This window comes from Syzygium oleosum, unplaced genomic scaffold, assembly GCF_021117445.2.
Source record: "Syzygium oleosum isolate NSW1041296 unplaced genomic scaffold, Sole_v2.1 Sole_v2.24, whole genome shotgun sequence".
NCBI lineage: Eukaryota > Viridiplantae > Streptophyta > Magnoliopsida > Myrtales > Myrtaceae > Syzygium > Syzygium oleosum.
The window spans coordinates 3,566,461-3,585,756 of record NW_026607508.1 but is presented as its reverse complement, the minus strand read 5'-3'; the positions used below and the strand labels follow the sequence as shown (position 1 = coordinate 3,585,756).

Sequence of the window (19,296 nt, the reverse complement as noted above, 5' to 3'; positions counted from 1 at the left end):
ATTTGAAAAAATTCGTTGGAAAACGAATTTCCAACGAATTTTCCAACGAAAAAAAATTCGTTGGTAATTCATCGTCGAAAATTTTTCCAACGAAAAATTTCAATTTTCGTTGGAAATTTGCGACGAAATTTTTTTCGTTGGAAAATTCGTGGCTAAATCCGTTAGAAAAACTACAAAATTTATTTTTTTTTTGGTCGAAAAATTGTGGCAAAATTAGTTGGTAATTATTTGTTGCAAAATTCGTCATGACAAAAATCGTGCGAGCGAGGGCCAGCCTCGCCGCCGGCGAGGGCCGAGCTCTCCATGGCCGGCGAGCTCGAGCTCGTCCAGATCTGGGCGAGTTCTGGGTGACCTCGAGCTCGCCGACCATGGCGAGCTCGGCCCTCGCCATGGCCGGCGAGGGCCAGCCTCGTCGCCCTTCGAGCCGGCCGACCGCCCCGACGACCTGGTCAAATGTTCGAGCCGTCATGACCGGGGATTGGGTGCCGGGCTGATTCATGAAATGGACAAGTTTGTGCATACACTAACTGGTTCACATTACTCACTTGCAAAGTATCTCTTTACACGGATACATAAGAAAATTCAAGAATTCTAGACATTCTTGCGTCCAAATCCATCCCAATTCTCAAGAGTCTTTTCCCTTTTCTTCTTTCAAAGATGCAGAGCGAAGAATCTCCGGCATTGATGATCGATTTCAACTACAGAGTGGGGCAAAGCGGAAGATGGTGAAAATCATTTGATGGGGAGGACCTTGTTGACGATGTCTTGGCTGAGGACGGCGATCTGGGAGTCGAGGGCCTTGATGGTCTGCTCCTTCTGGTTCTCCAGGGTGGCCAGCGCCTACTGCAGCTTCGCGTCCACCTTGCGCCGCCCCTCCAGCAGCTTCTGCTCCAACTCCGCCTGCGTCTCCTTCTTCATCTTGCTCAGCGTCGCCGATATCTCCGCCCGCGCCGCCCGCATCGCCGCCGCTGCCTGCTCCTCCAGCTGCTTCACCTCCGCCGACGTGTCCTTCACGCTGCTCAGCTTCTCCCTGATCGCCGCGTCCCGCTCGTCCATGAAGCGCCCCAGCGGGGAGAAGTAGATCTTGTCCAGCGCGAACATCAGCAGCAGGAACTCGCCCATGATGACGGGCAGCGTCAGGTTGAAGTCGAACAGCGCCGCCTTCTCGATCTCCGCCGCCAGCGCCGACAGCGGCGAGCCAGGAGGGCGGAGGACGCGGCGGCGGCGAGGAGGGGCAGGGATTTCACGGAGAGGGAGGCAAGGGGCTTCGGGAGCCTGAACTTGGGGACGGAGAGGGTGACTTGGGGTTGCTGCTTGGGCTTTGAGGCGAAGAGGGTAGGTGGGATGTGGGTCTTGCAGGAGGAGGAGGAGGCCACGATCATCTTGGCCATGGCTGCGATTCCGAGGACGGCGGCGGCGGCGGCGAGACTTTGTCTCTCTAGCGACGGTTCTTTGCCGACTGCGTTTTGGAGAGAGAAAGAGAGAGGGAGAGATGTTGATAAAAGGGAAGAAGAAGAAGACGAGAAGAAGGAGACGAGACAGATTTTTCGTCGGGAAAATGAAAAATTTTCGTGAGAAAATTTTTTGGAAATTTGCGATGAAAAATTTTTCGTTGGAATTTTCCAACGAATTCAAAAAAACCCGGTATTGTTCGGTATTTTTGAAATTCGTGGGAAAATTTGTTGAAAATTTCCAACGAATTTTCCGACGAATTTCAATTTTCAAGGCAATTATTTTAGTGTATACAATTTTCGTTGGAAAATTCGTTGGAAATTTCCAACGAATTTTCCCACAAAAAATTTTCGTTGGAAATTTCCAACGAATTTTCCAACGAATTAAAAAAAAACCCGGTATTGTTCGGCATTTTTGAAATTCGTGGGAAAATTCGTTGGAAATTTTCAACGAATTTTCCGACGAATTTCAATTTTCAAGGCAATTATTTTAGTGTGTACAATTTTCGTTGGAAAACTCGTTGGAAATTTCCAACGAATTTTCCAACGATTCAAAAAAACCCGGTATTGTTCGGCATTTTTGAAATTCGTGGGAAAATTCGTTGGAAATTTCCAACGAATTTTCATACGAATTTCAATTTTCAAGGCAATTATTTTAGTGTGTACAATTTTCGTTGAAAAATTCGTTGGAAATTTCCAACGAAAAATTTTTCGTTTGAAATTTCCAACGAATTTTCCAACGAATTCAAAAAAACCGGTATTGTTCGGCATTTTTGAAATTCGCGGGAAAATTCATTGGAAATTTCCAACGAATTTTCCGACAAATTTCAATTTTCAAGGCAATTATTTTAGTGTGTACAATTTTCGTTGAAAAATTCGTTGGAAATTTCCAACGAATTCAGAAAAACCCGGTATTGTTCGGCATTTTTGAAATTCGTGGGAAAATTCGTTAGAAATTTCCAACGAATTTTCCCACGAATTTCAATTTTCAAGGCAATTATTTTAGTGTACAATTTTCGCGAAAATTGTTGGAAATTTCCGAAAAATTTTCGTTGGAAATTTTCAACGAATTTTCCGACGAAAATTTTTCGTTGAAATTTCCAACTAATTTTGCCGACGAATTTTTTTTCGATTCCACAATTTTACTTTTCGTTGGAAAATTTGTTGCAAATTTGCGACGAAAATTTTTTCGTCGCAAAAATTCGTGGCAAAAATCCAGTTTTTTTGTAGTGCGGGGGTGCGGAGCTTATCCTAAAAACATGGAGAACAATGGGAGTGAGTTGAAAACTCAATGAGTAAATTCACTAATACTCGTGCAGGATGATGCCTCGTCGTCATACTAACACATACAATTATTTTTCCCGCCTTATGTCGATGGCAAATCAATAACAAAAACTTTGACCTTGCCCTTGCTATATTTACATGAAAGCTCACGTTTATCTGATCACATAAAAATGTACAAGAAAATTGACACGTGAAGCCTCGCAATCAATCGGCATGCAAAAATACCCAAAAATATTCACACGTGAATTCATTTATTTTACAGTCAAAATCCATCAGGGCATTCACCTCGTGGGCGACGAGTCGTCCGGGATCCTTCGGGCATTCGGAAACCTTCGGCTTATCAATAAAAACATAGACCGGGACACATATAAGATTCATTTATTGTCATCTTGGCTCAACCAGGGCATCCCGGCTCAACCGAGGCATCCAGCTTCATGCTAGGCATCCTGGCTCAATCAAGGCATCACGGCTCAACCGAGGCATCCCGGGGTTAGCTTACCGAGGCATCCGGGCTCAAGCTAGGCATCCTAGCTCAACCAGGGCATCCCGGCTCAACCGAGGCATCGCCGCCAACGCTATGTGACGACGGTCTTCTTCTTTCATTTAGTGACAACACATCATGGGTCGCACAATCCGGTTTATTATCCTCTATCTTAACCCACGCACATAAGGTCATAGTTGCTATGTATACATGAAAGGCTTACAAGCTCATAAATCAACAAGCATGGTTAAGAACATCAACATATCACACAAGCTACTGCATCCAAGTGTCATGCAACCATGCACAAGAACAAAACCGTTTCCAAGCAACAATAATTTCCCAAGCCACCTTCCAACCGTGTAACACACCGCCCTATCCAAGTGTTAGGGAATTCACTCACTTGTAAGCACAAGAAAACGTCTACGGGGGTTAAACGGGGAAATGACGGTCGGTGGCGGCAAACAGGCAAGAGAGAGGGAGAGTGGTGTTTGGCGTGAGGGTGAGGGAGAGAGAGGGAGACGTGAGAGTGAGAGATGAGAGAGGAAGAGGAGGTGGTGTGTGTAAACTAAGGGGGCGACTAAGCCTATGTATAGTATGGTCCACACTAAGCTATTCATGAAGAAAAGACAAATGTTATGATGAAATTGCCCCTAAAGTCTAATGCCATCATTATCTTGATCTTGAAAATCTTAGTTATTAATGAAGAAGAGCCAAAAAACCGTGATGAAATGGCCTTGAAAGTCTTAGTCATCATAATGGCTTCTTAAGCAAGATTTAATTCTAGCCACATAATCTTAACTTGAGCTCTAAGTCTCAATCTAGAGTTCATGATAATCTAAAGGAGCAATTAAGATCCTAAAACTTAGTCTTCAAGTTGCAATTGGCCCTCTATCTTTCTCTCTCTTTGGCCAAGAACCTCCAGGGTGAACGTGAGAGGTAGTCTTGGTCCTCAAGACTCAATTATTGAAGTCTTCCACCAGATTTCTATCCCTATTATTGATGGTCTTCTTGGTCAAACTACATTCTAAGGAAGTTGTCAATTATTGGTACTATATTTCAATTATTAGACAACTTCCAGAAGAAGTTGCTGATATGTCCTATAGTCCATTGCCTCTTCCTTGGGCGTGAATCACTTCCTATAGGCCACAATTATTGGCTTATGTAAGACAACTTCATCATTGGGGAAAGGTTCTCTATTATTGACCAACTTGTTCAAGAAGTTGGCAATAATGCATAAATAGACAAGTCACAACATATTTCAGCTTCTACCACCACATGTAAAGCCTCATTTCCCCCTTTGTGTGACCTCCAATCAAAGTTTAGCATATCTCATTTGAAAGCTCAGCATGTGCACATTAAATCACCAGAAGATCTCAAGTCTAAATTCCCAAGGTTTCACGTGAGAAATGGTGCATCTTTGAAATTGGGTAAATCTAGGCAGTTTTGCACAGTAATGGAAATTCCTTCAAAATAAATAATAGATGAACTCTAAAAATTCTAAACTTTGGATATGTTATAAAATACACCTGGATAAACATTTCTCATGGAGGACACGAAATATGAATCTTTCTGTAAACACAAATTTTTGTAACTCAAATACAGACTAAAAATAGTTTGCTGGAATAGAATCATTGCTTCTCAAAGTAAGCTCTTTTATAACCCAAATCATCTCCAAAAATTCCCAAATTTGTATATGTTATAGAGAAATGAGTTCTCAATAACTTTTCTAAAGGAAATTTTTTAAGAATCGTTCTAGAAAAACTCGTGGAAAATCAAAAAGGTGTAAAGGTTACATAAACAGCAACACTGGACGGTTCAAATCCGTTTAGAAAATGGTCTTTCGTACAAAATAAATCATCTTAGAAAAATATAAATTTAAAATATGTTATACTTCAAGATGTTGGGAACAACTTTGATGGAGAAATTTTCTCAAAATTCGGTTCACAAATATATCCACAAAAATAAGAAAACGAGGAGGTACAGAGGACCCGAAACTAGGATTTCCAGAACAAGAGTAAAAATTGGCTCCGATTGGGAAAACCATCAAACTTAACCCATAGCCATTTCCCGGGGACTGAAATTGCGGATGTTACAATTTTCCCCCTCTAAAAAGAATTTCGTCCCTGAAATTTAAAACGTACTCGGGGTTTAGTTTTCTTTTCCTACTTGAAATTCTAAAGGCTTCCGTCGCCTATCCATATAACCTTTTTGGTTTATTTTAGGCAATCCTAAGCCTATTTTCACTTAGCTGCATGGCATCAATCGTAGTTTGGACTAGCTCTGGACCAGTGTCCTTCCTTTTCCCAACCTCGTTTCAACAGACTGGAGTTCTGCAAGCTCGACCATTTAATGCTTTAAATGGAGCCACGCCCATGCTCTACTGGAAACTGTTATTATCGACGAACTTGACGAGATATAAGTGTTCATCCCCATTTCCTCTGAAGCTGATAATACAAACTCATAACATATCTTCTTGATTTCAGGGTTGTCTACGGTAACGCCCAAATGTTCAGAAGCATTTTCGACTTGACCATGCTTCCGCTACGCCACTCTGATAAAATATTCCTCAAAGATAGTTTACTCTTATATTGAGGTCAATGTCGTACAGGGCCAACACGACTAGATTTACTATGCCCTTTTATTTACTTATAACAATCCTACATCATTGGCATTCTATGGTAGACAATACTTCATTCAATGATGACAGTCTTGGAATTTTCTGCTCCCTCTTAAGTGATTGCATAAACCCTTCCCTAAGCTAGCGGACGCTGGAAATTGTCGTGTTGCAGTGCTCCATTTTGCTGCATCGTATGCGGCTGCTGCAACGGCATCATTTGTCGTCTTTGTGGGCAATCTCTGATGATGTGGCCCTGCTAACCATAATAGAAGCAAGCTCCCGATCGAGCCAAACACGGAGCGTTGCCGTGTCGTTTCCCGTAATTGCGGCATACATCACTTGGAGCGAAGGTCGGCCTCAGGGTCTTATTCTTCTTATTGGAAGCAAATAGACGTTCTTCTCCCTGTATCGGCCTCTTGTCACGATACTGATTGACTTGAGAGGCTGAATGATAAGGCCTTCCTTGTTTAGAGGTGGCAGCTTGTTCTAGGGAATCTTTCTCTACCAGCTAGGCTCGTTCGTACAGCTCGTTGTAGTCCTTGAGATTCAGCGGCACCAATTAACTCCAGATGTCTGGTTTTAAACCATTTCAGAATCTTTTTGCCCTTTCCACTGGGTCTTCAATCAATTTAGGGGCGTACCTTGATAGTTCTGCAAACTTGGCTTCATATTGATTAACGGTCATATTCCGTTGCTGGAGTTGCAGAAACTCCGCCATTTTCCGATCACGAGCACACTTGGAAAAGTATTTTCCGTTGAATGCTTCGACAAAAGCATTCCAAGTTACAACAGTGTTTTTTGGAAATACAATTTCCTTCGTCGCCTTCCACTAGTGGTTGGCGTTACCCTATAACTGGTACACCGCCAAAGTCGCATTTTCTTCTTCAGAGCGCCTTAGAAGTGCAAATATCTTCTATAGTTCATCGATCCATGACTCAGCTTCTTCGGGATCTCCTGTCCCGACAAATCTTGGGGGTCGTAACTCCGGAAATTGTTCAACCAACCCATGCATCGTACGGTCATCATTTCCGTTTCCATTTCCATTTGCTACGACATTTCCAGCAGCATGGTTTACTTGCTGCTGAACTTGTTGGCCCATTAATTCTCCAATGGTCATAAGAGCTTGCAAAATTCTATCTAGTCGGGGGTCTTCTTTTGACTTTTCTTTGGAACTCGACTGGCCCTGAGTCGACTTTCCTCTCGTGGCCACCTAGTCCGGAGCACTCATGTTGTCGACTAATAGTACAACCACCGAAATTCTAGGGAAACTTTTCTACAACACAATAAGGGTTGGTGGTTAAGATCTACCACCGAAAAACTAATCAAGTAACAATCACATGCATGGGGTGTTTTTCCTAGCTAACTATCCCATGACTCCCAGCGCACCTTATCATTCTAGGTAATAATCCCCGTTACAAATTTCAGAACCGTTCTCCCCAGTTCAGTGCATAGTTCGATTGGTTCCTCTTTCCCTCGACATCCTAGAAGCCTGCCAGGAGCCGCACCTTATTCAAGTATTTAACCTCAGCGTCCACTCTTGCTAGAAGCCGCACCTTGATCAGGCTTCTTACCCCGTCGTGCACTTCCTAGCCAAGAGCCGCTCCTTGATCAGGTTCTACTCCGGCGACCACTCCCCGCCCTCATAGGACCGGGTTATTTCAGGATTCAACAACCTTTACTTGGCTCAATTTTGAACTATCACTTACTAGAGGGGAACCTGCTCTAATACCAAATCAATATGCAACGACCTTACCTCGGGATTATTAATACAACGTTCCAGGCTCATCGCCGTCCCATTTCTTTTATCTGATTAATAAGCACATGCAAAAATGTGTACAAACAAACTCCCAAACAAAATAATAACTGAAAATCAGGGAAATCACAACAGGAAAAACACACTGTTGCCACTTTACATAAACATATTTTACAAACCCTTTTCTATGGGCCGTTCCACGTACAAACCACATCATAAGCGAAGGCTGAAATTAATCCTAGCTCCTCTACGTTAACCTCCATCTCGACGGATACATCAATACGAACCGGGGGTGCGAAGCTCATCCTAAAAACATGGAAAATAACAGGAGTGAGTTGAAAACTCAATGAGTAAATTCACTAATAATCGTGCAAGATGATACCTCGCCGTCGTACTAACACATACAATTATTTTCCCTGCTTTATGTCGATGGCAAATCAATAGCAAAGACTTTGACATTACCCTTGCTATGTTTACATAAAAGCTCACCTTTATCCGATCACATAAAAATGTACAAGAAAATTTACATGTGAAGCCTCGCAACCAATTGATATGCAAAAATACCCGAAAATATTCACACGTGAATTCATTTATTTTACAGTCGAAATCCATCGGGGCATCGCCTCGTGGGTGACGAGTCCTCCGGGATCCTTCGGGCATCCGGAAACCTTTGGCTTATCTCAATAAACACACAGACCGGCACATATATACGATTCATTTATCGCCATCCCGACTTAACTAGGGCATCCCGACTCAACCGAGGCATCCAGCTTCATGCTAGGCATCCTGGCTCCACCAGGGTATTCCTGCTCAACCGAGGCATCCAGCTTCGTGCTAGGCATCCCGACTCAACCAAGGCATTCCGAATTAACCGAAGCATCTTGGGGCTAGCTTACCGAGGCATCCATGCTCAACCCAGGCATCCTGGCTCAACCAGAGCATCTCAGCTCAACCGAGGCATCGCCGCCAACGCTATGTGACGACGGTCTTCTTCTTTCATTTAGTGACCACACATTATGCGTCGCACAAGCCGATTTATTATCTTCTATCTTAACCCACGCACATAAGGTCCTAGTTGCTATGTACACATGCAAAGCTTACAAACTCAAAAATCAACAATCATTGTTAAGAACATCAACATATCACACAAACTACCGCATCCAAGTGTCATGCAACCATGCACAAGAACAAAACCGTTTCCAATCAACAACAACTTCCCAAGCCACGTTCCAACCACGTAACACATCGCCCTATCTAAGTGCTAGGGAATTCACTCACTTGCAAGCACAAGAAAACGTCTATAGGGGTTGAACGGGGAAACGACGGCTGGCGGCGGCAAATGGGCGAGAGAGAGGAGAGAGGTGCTTGGCGTGAGGGTGAAGGTGAGAGAGAGAGACATGAGAGTGAGAAATGAGAGAGAAAGAGGAGGTGGTGTGTGTAAACTAATGGGGGGACTAAGCCTATTTATAGTATGGTCCACACTAAGCTATTCATAAAGAAAAGACAAATGTTATGATGAAATTGCCCCTAAAGTCTAATGTCATCATTATCTTGATCTTGAAAATCTTGGTTATTAATGAAGAAGAGCCAAAAACCATGATGAAATGGCCTTGAAAGTCTTAGCTATCAATTTGGCTTCTTGAGCAAGATTTAATTCTAGCCACATAATCTTAGCTTGGGCTCTAAGTCTCAATCTAGAGTTCATGATGATCTAAAGGAGCAATTAAGATCCTAAAACTTGGTTTTCAAGTTGCAACTGGCCCTCTATCTTTCCTCTCTTTGGCCGAGACCCTCCAAGGTGAACGTGAGAGGTAGTCTTGGTCCTCAAGACTCAATTATTGAAGTCTTCCACCAGATTTCTATCCCTAATATTGATGGTCTTCTTGGTCAAACTACTTTCTAAAGAAGTTGTCAATTATTGTTGCTATATTTCAATTATTAGATAACTTCCTGAAGAAGTTGCTGATATGTCCTCTAGTCCATTGCCTCTTCCTTGGGCGTGAATCATTTCCTAGAGGCCACAATTATTGGCTTATTTAAGACAACTCCATCATTGGGGAAGGTTTCTCTATTATTGACCAACTTGTTCAAGAAGTTGGCAATAATGCATAAATAGACAAGTCACAACATATTTCAACTTCTACCACCACATGTAAAGCCTCATTTCCCCCTTTGTGTGACCTCCAATCAAAGTTTAGCATATCTCATTTGAAAGAACAGCATGTGCACATTAAATCACCAGAAGATCTCAGTCTAAATTCCCAAGGTTTCACGTGAGAAATGGTGCATCTTTGAAATTGGGTAAATCTGGGCAGTTTTGCACAGTAACGGAAATTCCTTCAAAATAAATAGTAGATGAACTCCGAAAATTCTAAAATTTGGATATGTTATAAAATACACTTGGATAAACATTTCTCATGTAGGACACGAAATCTGAATCTTTCTTTAAGCACAAATTTAGTAACTCAAAGATAGACTAAAACAGTTCGCTGGAATAGAATTCTTGCTTCTCAAAGTAAGCTCTTTCAGAACCCAAATCATCTCAAAAAATTCCCAAATTTGTATATGTTATAGAGAAATGAGTTCTCAACAACTTTTCTCAAGGAAATTTTTTAAGAATCGTTCTAGAAAAACTCGTGGAAAATCAAGAAGGTGTAAAGGTTACAGAAACAGCAACACTGGACAGTTCAAATCTATTTAGAAAATGGTCTTTCGTACATACTAAATCATCTTAGAAAAATCTAAATTTAAAATATGTTATACTTTAAGATGTTGGGAACAACTTTGATGAGAAAGTTTTTTAAAATTCAGTTCACAAAAATCTCCACAAAAATAACAAAACAAGGAGGTACAGAGGACCCGAAACTGGGTTTTCCAGAACAAGAGTAAAAATTGGCTCCGATTGGGAAAACCACCATACTTAACCTATAGCCATTTCCCAGGGACTGAAATTGAGGATGTTACATCCTTCCTGTCCATAGTTGGGTGTTTTAGGAACTTCCTTCAAAGGAATGGAAGCCAGTTTAGTATGTACATAGCCGTCTTTCTTTAAGGACTCCCTTCAGAGAAAGAGAGGAAGTTGTGCTCAACATATGTCAATGAGAGTGCGATTTCTCCTATCAGCAACACCATATTTATTGACAAGTGATCACTTTACTCGTTCATGTAGGGCCTGACTAATAGGAGCAGTGATAAATTGGGTTATTCATCTATTGGGCCACACCTTTGAATCTATTGGGGTTATAAGAGGAGCTCAAGGGAGACGAGGGTAGCCCTACTTTTCTCAATTGATGGGCTGGGCAATTATCATGGCCAGCCCCAAGCTGTATGTCTTTTCTGGCTTTCCTTAGTTTTTCTCTTTAATATTATTTGGTCTCTCTTGTTTTCCTTTTTGTTTTTCTTTTTCACCTCAAGAATCATTCTATAGTATAGGTTCATCTCTAAATCTGGTGTTTATAATTTGTATGGTTGAGAACTCTTGAATATATGAAAGATTTTAGTTTATGTAAGAAAAGTGTATAGAAACTGAGATTGAGATGCTCTAAATTGAACATCCAATGAAAAATGCCCTATTGAGTACTAGACCAACCTAAAAATGATCGTCACCTCGTGTGATTACTCAGAATGCTCCTTTTAGGGTGTAGCCCATGTGAAATAGCTGGGATCATTAAAGATGGCATTGAAGCAAATTCCTCTCCAATAGTTGTGTCGTTTGTGAACAGACTAGGCTCATACCCAATCCGTCAAGTGTGGGGAACGATCGCCTGAGACTGAGATGATATAATGTGCGGCTCTTGGCAAGTTTCTAGAAAGATGGAGGGGGTAGGAATTACTGAACTACATAGTGAATATGGAGAGCATCGTCTAGCTCAAGAACTAGAGCATGTAAACTACTCTAGATCAGAGCTACCTACACAAATCCAAGGTTTGGACCTAACCGATTCATGAGACTTACTTTTTCTTGTAGAAAAATACTCATTATCAAAACGATTCCAATCTTCGTATATTTTCACTGCTTTTTTCACTTTGTGTCCACATATTTATTACTTTTCTCACCATACCATGCAGATTTGTGGGCTCTTTTACTCATATCTGCAAGTCCCATGTGCAAAAGAGAAGGACAAAAGGGTCAAGGATCGGGGTCGTCTTAAGTTTGGAGGATAAATTTACTTGGTAAAATTTCTCATAGAACTAACACTCCGTTCGTTTCGCAAAAAATATGATGTTTCTAGAAAATATTTTCCAAAAAGTCATTTTTCAAGAAAACAACAATAATTTCTGGTGTTTGGCTGAAAGATGAAAATGAACTGGAAAATATTTTTCGTTGTTTGATATGGAATATCGGATTTGCTTTTCCTCCTTACACTCATATTAATAATTTTTTTATTTTTTTATTTTTTAAAAAATTCTAATTTTAATTATTACCTAATTTTTCTTTTCTTTTTCTATTTTTTATTTTTAATTTTAAATTTATTTTCCCTTCTTCTTCGGCCCGTCACCAGCCACGGCGATAGCTGGCAATCGGACGCAAGCGAGCTAGAGCCTCGCCAGATCGGCGAGCTTCGAGCTCGTTAAAGGTTGGCAAGACTCGGGCTCACCTGTGGACGGCGATCAATTGAAGAAGAAGAAAAAAGGAAAAAAAGAAAAAATTAAAAGATTAAAAATTCGAATTTTTAAAAAATAAATAAATAAAAAATAATTAAAAGGAGTGCATGGAGGAAAACGTGCTAACTCTGGGTGAAAGAAAGAGGAGGAAATAATTTTCCCCACTTTTGAATGTGTTTTTTCATTGAAGGAAAATATTTTCCTTGACTCATTTATTTTTCATGAACCGAACGTTGGAGAAAATTATTTTCCGCAAAACGAACGGAGTCTTAGTATATTTTCGTTGAGCAGGCTTAGATCGGGCCTACTTGAGCCTGAACCCGTCCGCCCAGACGGGCCCACGCCGAAACTTACGAATAGGGGTAAGTGCCCAAACCTGTCTATCGGGCCACTTTTTTACATTTTATTCTTTCAAATTTCAGCTAAAAACTTAAATAAGTACGAAAAGAGATTTTAGGGATTTGTGTTGTTTATATTTTATTACTTTATTTTCGAGTTATATAATATTTTCATGCTACTTTAGAAATTTGGGCTTAATTTATATAATGAGTATTTTATGAATTTTAAATGCCAAAGCAAAATCATTAATGAAATGTAATTCTAATTATTTTAATAAATGTATGGGTGTGGCAGACCACGAGGCCCTTGCCTAGGCTCGACTCGCCCACTTATTGGACCTAGAAGTTTTTAGCAGGCATGCTGATCAAGTCTAGTTGTGATACACCTTTTGCAGCTTTTCTTTTAAGGATAAATACAGCGGAAGTCTTAAAATTTGTTGCAAAAGCGCGATTATGTTTTCAAACTTTTAAGTAGTGCAATAAAGTCCTCAAATTTATCAAATTGTCACAGTCGAGTACCTCTGTTTATTTCCTCCTATTTGAGTGATAGAAAATGCCGATGTGGCATTTTTTATTATTTCTCGAAAAAAGAGGCGCTGTGGTAGATACCAAATAAGCCAATTCAAGGGAAAAAAACATATTGGACCTTGTAATTCACTCATTATACTTTTTTGGTCCCAAAGAGACTAAGTCCAACGGCCGACTTCTATTGCACTTGTATTTGTATTTCGTCTGACTCTTGGTATTTTGGGTCATACTTGTACTTCCTTTCGACTCTACGATGGTGAACGATGTAATATCCATGATAATTTTCGAAATATTGTTTGACTTTTTTCTTTTTAGTACTATTTTTTTTCGGTTAAGGTCATCGACAAATGGCTAGTTATTGGCGTTGGCCAATTTATTTTTTCTGAACTTTTTTGGAAAATTCAACAAAGAATCTTATTTAATAGAAGAATGTCTTAGAATATGGAAATTGCAAACTCTTCGACTCTCCACACTCGGCACTCCAATTCAGGAGGATATTGCCGGTGTGAATGATAATTTACTCCATTTAAGTAATCAGCTAAGAAGAAGAAACTTCGACTTGTGGGAATTTTTCGAGATTAAAAAATTATCGAGGGAAAACTGTAGTATAGTTTTGCAAACAATTGTTGGAAAAGTTTTGCCTACAATGTAAAAAGAACTGAAAATATATTCTAAAATCCGGACATTAGTATAATAATGAAAACTTTTGACTTTTTATAAAAAGTTAAGGGACTAGACTTAACAAATTGAAAGTTTAAGAAGCTAAATTTAACATTTAAGAATAGTTCAAGGACCATATTAAATAAATTTAAAATTCAAGATGACATTTTGCATCGGTCGAAAGGATATGGATTATTTATGTCATTTTCTCTTGTTTCGGAGGGGGTTATTCACATCGCTTTTGCATCATTTCCTAGGTTTTTATTTTTTTGGTCCAAACGTCATTTCCTAGTTCAAATCCAGAAAGAAAGTGTTAAGATGCATGTATTGTTTAATATGATATCCGATGCATTATTTCAAGAGTTTCAAGAAGAGAGGATGGTTCGTGCGTTACTGCACCCTCCTCGCAGCACAAGTACGTACACTAAAGACCCCTAACAACGACCCTTCATTAACGGGTCAATCCAAATAAACAACTCTCTCTCCCTGCGATTCTCTCTCTAAACAGTGCCATAGAAACCCTAGTAGTGATCACAATCTCCAACTCTCTTGTTTCCTCCAACCCAATGCATCACCACCCGAAACCCCACATCCTCCTTCGATGGGTCAACAGAAGTTGAACTTCACATCATCTTTCCTCGTCTCGTTGGTCCTATTCTTGATCGTCGCTTTCCCTTCTCTTTCCGGCGGAACCCCATGGTCGACCGCCCCTTCGGGCGCGCCCACACCGGCTCGCCAGCAACAACTACAGGAGTTCCACGTCAAGAACAGGCCCCAACCTTCATTCCTGGACAGAGGACGCTACAAGAAGAGGAAGGCTATGAAGCGGAAAGCGCCTACCAATGATTTAAGGACGAGGCCGTTCTCGGTCATGCTTCCCAAGGGTTTTATCCCTCCTTCCGGTTCATCTCCGTGCCACAACGATGACCCTGTCGATTCAGTCACGGTGTACTGTAGCCTCTCAACCACGAAAAGCTACCGATCGAGGCCATGAGGAAAATCAGATGAGCCAATATGCAGAGAGGAAATAAGGTGGTTCGTATGCTGAACTAATTTTGTTTTATTTTGATGTTAATTGTCATCTTTCTTTTTTCCCCTTGATGCCTTTTTCTTTTTGGGTTCGCTCTTGCTCTTCTTCTCAACACATACTTGTGTAATCAACCCAGGATGGTTGGGTTGTACGTACATTCATCTGATCGAGTTTACAGTTGCTCCAAATGCAAGAAAGGGTTTTTTTCCTTAAGATACGAACAGTGCAATTTCGCCGCTATGATGAGATAATGAACATGAACTGATCGCAGCAAACATTTATGTCAACACTATGCTCTAAAATATGCAACAGGAGTGCAATCAAATTCTCCTTGTCATTCTCTAGTACTTCTAGAATCTCTTCTTGGTTGTCTCTCATCTGTTCTGTTTTGATTCACTTTCTCATTATCTTTTTCTTTTCTTTTCTTTTCTTTTTTTTTTTTTTTGGCTTTAGAACATCTCAACAGTCTCTCTGGACTTATTGAGTGCAAGAGTCCAAGTTTTACTGAGGTTGAATTCAATTTAACCTCACGACATATCTTTTCCTGGGCCAGCAGCTTCCTCTGGTTGACCAACAGTACACCTATTCAAGAAAGGCAAGAAGACCTCTTTCTAGTAGTTGTATTTAAGAGAAGGGTATAAGAGCTTATGTTTTGATACAATTGCACAAAGCTCATTTGGCTAACTAATAGACAAGTTCTCTCTTGGTTTTGCTTCAATATCGAAATTAGATTAGATAAGATTAACGATATCGACATTCAGTCTGCTCGTGTTCTATAACTCTCCAATCTCACGTCTGATGAGAAAGAGTTTGTGATTTGATATTTGAGCATTGAACCACCTTAATGGTCTCCAACTTGAGCAATTCTTTTGGGTCTTTACCCGTCAATATGGTCGCATATTTAAATTTTTATCCACGCATATGACCTCACCTATATATTTCGATTTACCTCTTTTCGACTTATTAAATTCACTTTCTACTTTACTTCCTTTTCCCATTTACCCTAAAATTGAAAAGAAAAGAACATGACATGGAGTTGGATTCTCCACAGTAAGTACAAATAATCCCACGTTTGAGCATCCAATTCAAATTTTGCTCGCACCTTGTCCGGTCCAGACAGTTAAGAAGTTTAGAATTTACCCATCTAAAACGAGTTTTCTCATCATAAAGAAAAAAAATACCAAAAAAAAAAGGCCATGTACCCAGATAAAAACTAGAAACCATATATTGCTAAGACAAGGGCATCGGAAGCAAAGGATTATGACTAATCACAAGGGAGACTGAATTCGTGCGGCGATAGTTTACAACTGGCAAATAAATATTTGTTTGGATATAAACCCTAAATCCCCTTTGAACGAGTCTGTACTCTGTTGAGTTTTCCAAGTCGTACCACGCCCACCGGCCCAGAAAAGAAAAATACGAATTTGAAGTTTTCTATGGAAATCTGACCAAGTCAAATGATAAAATAATTGATAAATAAGGGGATCTCTGCAGTCAAGTTCTTTTGACATTCCTCTTCTTCTCTCGCATTCTTGTTCAAGTCACTGTAATCTTAATGCCACGAAGGATGGGAGAAATCAAGAAAGCCAGCTGAGATGTCTGTTGCTTTTGACTTTCGAGTATCTAGTCTTTCAATAAAGTTCAACAAGTTTGTTGAGCCTGAGTATTAGGCGAGAAATCTGGGAATTAAGCATGTGAATTTGCATCGTCCGTTGGGTTTCTTGTTTCCTTATGAATGGTTCTTTTCGTGGCGTGTACTCAATGCAGGCGATGGGATGGCTCTCTTTGCAATGCTTTTTACACGGTTCACAATGCATCGGATCTATGTACTACGATCGAACCATGTACTCTCAATGTAGAGCATAACCCCCTCTTTCTTTGGCAATACATCAATCTGAGTGCACGTGTGAACACAAAAGAAAAATCTGGCATTTGGAATCAGAAGGAGCAATTGACATCCGATTTCAGTCAAGTTTTTGAGTATTGGACCCTTTTTGGCGCTTCCCCTTTCCACGAGAAGTTGGTATCACAGATGGCGTTTGAAGAGAATTGCTGCCACTGTAAATCGATATTTGAAGAATGGATCGTCACGGTTTGCCATCGACGTGCATTTCGATCCGATGTGGGAGAGAGCATGGAAGTCTGTTACCATAGCTTGAAGATAACTGGAGATTATGGTTAAGATGTGTCGATGCAAAAGAGTATCTTGCTTTTGGTTAAGGGAGAGCTGGTCCAGTTGCAGTGTACTCACACGTGAGGGTTTGATCTTATTAAGAAGAAACCCAAGTTGGATATGTGGAGTAGAAAGGAAAGGAATTAAAAGACAATATCATGAGTAGTAATATTCCTATTTTACTAAACAGGATGACAATTTCACCCTCTTGTATTCACGTCTTCTTCCTTTCTGTTGGGGTTTTTCTTGGTATTTCTGATTAATTTTTGGCTTACTAGTTTGAGAACTAATATATGGATCCACTTGGATATCGCCTTTCTCTTCGTTTTACATAGTAAGACGAAAAAAATAATTAGATCATGATGAAACGAAGTTAGAGAATATGATCAAATTATGCTTTATTATTTCATTGTGAAAATCAATCTCTTCGTTTTGTTTAAGGTATGGTACAAAAACAAATTGGCTTTGTTGGATGACAATTCAAACATAGAAAAGAGAGTCTATTTTGTAATTTGGATTGGCTACATCCATCGAGACAACTTTTAGGGACGGACACGTAGGGTCCGTTTGTTTCACGAAAAACATTTTCCGAGAAAACATTTTCTTCATTTTCCAGCGTTTAGTTCGCTCAAGAAAATGAATTAATGGAAAAGGTTTTTCTATCAAAACTTAGATTCAAGAAAATTATTTTCTCTTTAAAAGAACCGGAAAACGTTTTCCAAAATATGACTAGGTATCGGTATTTGGACACGAAATTCTACGCTTAGGCACAAAAATCCCAACGTTAGTTCTCGGGTCTCGGCATTCAGGACTAAGTTTCCGGCGGCTAGACCTCAGTCCATCGAGGTCGAGCCCAGGACCACGATGCTTCGGCCTAGGCCCCTGACGCCCACATCCGGGGCCATCAAGGCCGGGCCCAAACCCCTAGTACCCGTACCCGATGCTCTGGCACTCGAACTTAGGTCCATGAACGCCGTGCTCGGTCCCGACGCTCGAGCTCTAATCCCAACCTGTAGGCCTGGGTCCATAAAGACCGTGTGCGGGTCCTCGGCAATTAGGTTCCGGTCCTTGGTTAATAGAACATTTATTCCTATAATTTTTTTATTTTTAGTTAGTTTTAATTTTTTAAAATTTAACTTTTTTTTATTTTTAATTTGTCTTTTCTTTTCTTTTCTCTTCTTTCTTTTTCTTTTTTCTTTCCTCTTTCTTCCTTTTGCTTCCTCCTTCTTCCTCAGTCAGCTGCATGCCTCGGCAACAACCTGCAGCTAGGTAACTAACCAAGACGCGAGCAGGCGAGCTCGAGACTCGACCGATCCAGGCGAGCCCGAGCTTCGCTGAGGCAGGTGAACTCGCGGCTCATCAGATCCAAGCAAGCTAGAGCTTGCCAGCCCAAGCTTCGTCAAGGTTGGCGAGCTCGAGGCTCGGCAGATCCAAGCGAGCCGGAGCTCGCCGCTTGCCCAAGGCCGGTGAGCTCGAGCTCGCTAGTGGCCATAGCCGCCAGAGGAAAGGAGACAAGGATAGTGGCAAGGAAGCAAAGAAGCAATTGAGAGCAAGTAAGGAAAAAAGAAAAAGAAAAAGAAAAAGAATAATTTTAAAAATTCGAATTTTTTAGTAATTTTCTTCTGGAAAATCAAATCATATTCTTCACACCAAATAATGAAAAATATTTTCTAATTGATTTTCAGGTTTCAGCCAAAAACTAGAAAATAAAGTCATTTTTTCTGAAAAATGACTTCCTAGAAAATATTTCCTATAAATGGTATATTTTTCGCAAAACAAACAAACCCGTAGAGTTAGAGATTGTTGACACTTTTGGGGACCGTGATGGGGAGCTTTAGGCCATCTATATTGAAATCAGTAAACAAGGGGAAGAACCTGAAGGAGCCATTGGGGATGGGTGTGCAGTCCCTAATGTTGCATAGGGTGAGAATTGAAATTCAAAATGATCTTTCCCAATTCTAATCTAGAAATGGGATGATCAGCTCATTAACATGTTTGGTTAGGGAATTGAAACGCATGAATAGTAATACATTGAATGAAATGTCTCGATTAATCTTCCGATAAAGTATGGTGAGGCAAAGAATAAGATTGGGATAAGATCACCACAAGTGCCATAATTTTTCGTACGTCGCTCACTTGATTGCCATATCTTTTTTTTCGACCACTTAAGTGTCTTAACTTCTAAAACACGTTCACTTTAGTGTCATAACTTTAAATCTCATGATGTCATCTTCCCAAATAAGATTATGGGAAACATTGTTGCGTTGTTAGAACGATCTCTTATGTGTTAAATGATGTCCTTGCAATGGACGAGCCGTGGAACGAACCATCTTTCGCTAGTTAACCCTTTGATGCCTCGTTCACCTATTACTTTGC

General features: G+C 40.5%; 1 protein-coding gene and 1 pseudogene across 1 annotated transcript; one reads left to right on the top strand and one right to left on the bottom strand.

Moving 5' to 3' along the window:
* Positions 1-519: 519 nt before the first annotated feature.
* On the bottom strand, positions 520-1,524 carry LOC115693303 (ATP synthase subunit b', chloroplastic-like; annotated as a pseudogene).
* A 12,619-nt stretch (positions 1,525-14,143) lies between these two features.
* Positions 14,144-14,960, top strand: LOC130134804 (uncharacterized). Its single transcript, XM_056302510.1, has one exon. It carries the CDS (start codon positions 14,319-14,321, stop codon positions 14,709-14,711), a length of 393 nt encoding a protein of 130 aa, XP_056158485.1. The 5' UTR covers positions 14,144-14,318; the 3' UTR covers positions 14,712-14,960.
* The last annotated feature ends 4,336 nt before the right edge of the window (positions 14,961-19,296 follow it).

Coding starts and splice junctions, on each gene's coding strand:
- LOC130134804 (XM_056302510.1), top strand. CDS start 14,319: ATGGGTCAACAGAAGTTGAACTTCACATCATCTTTCCTCGTCTCGTTG.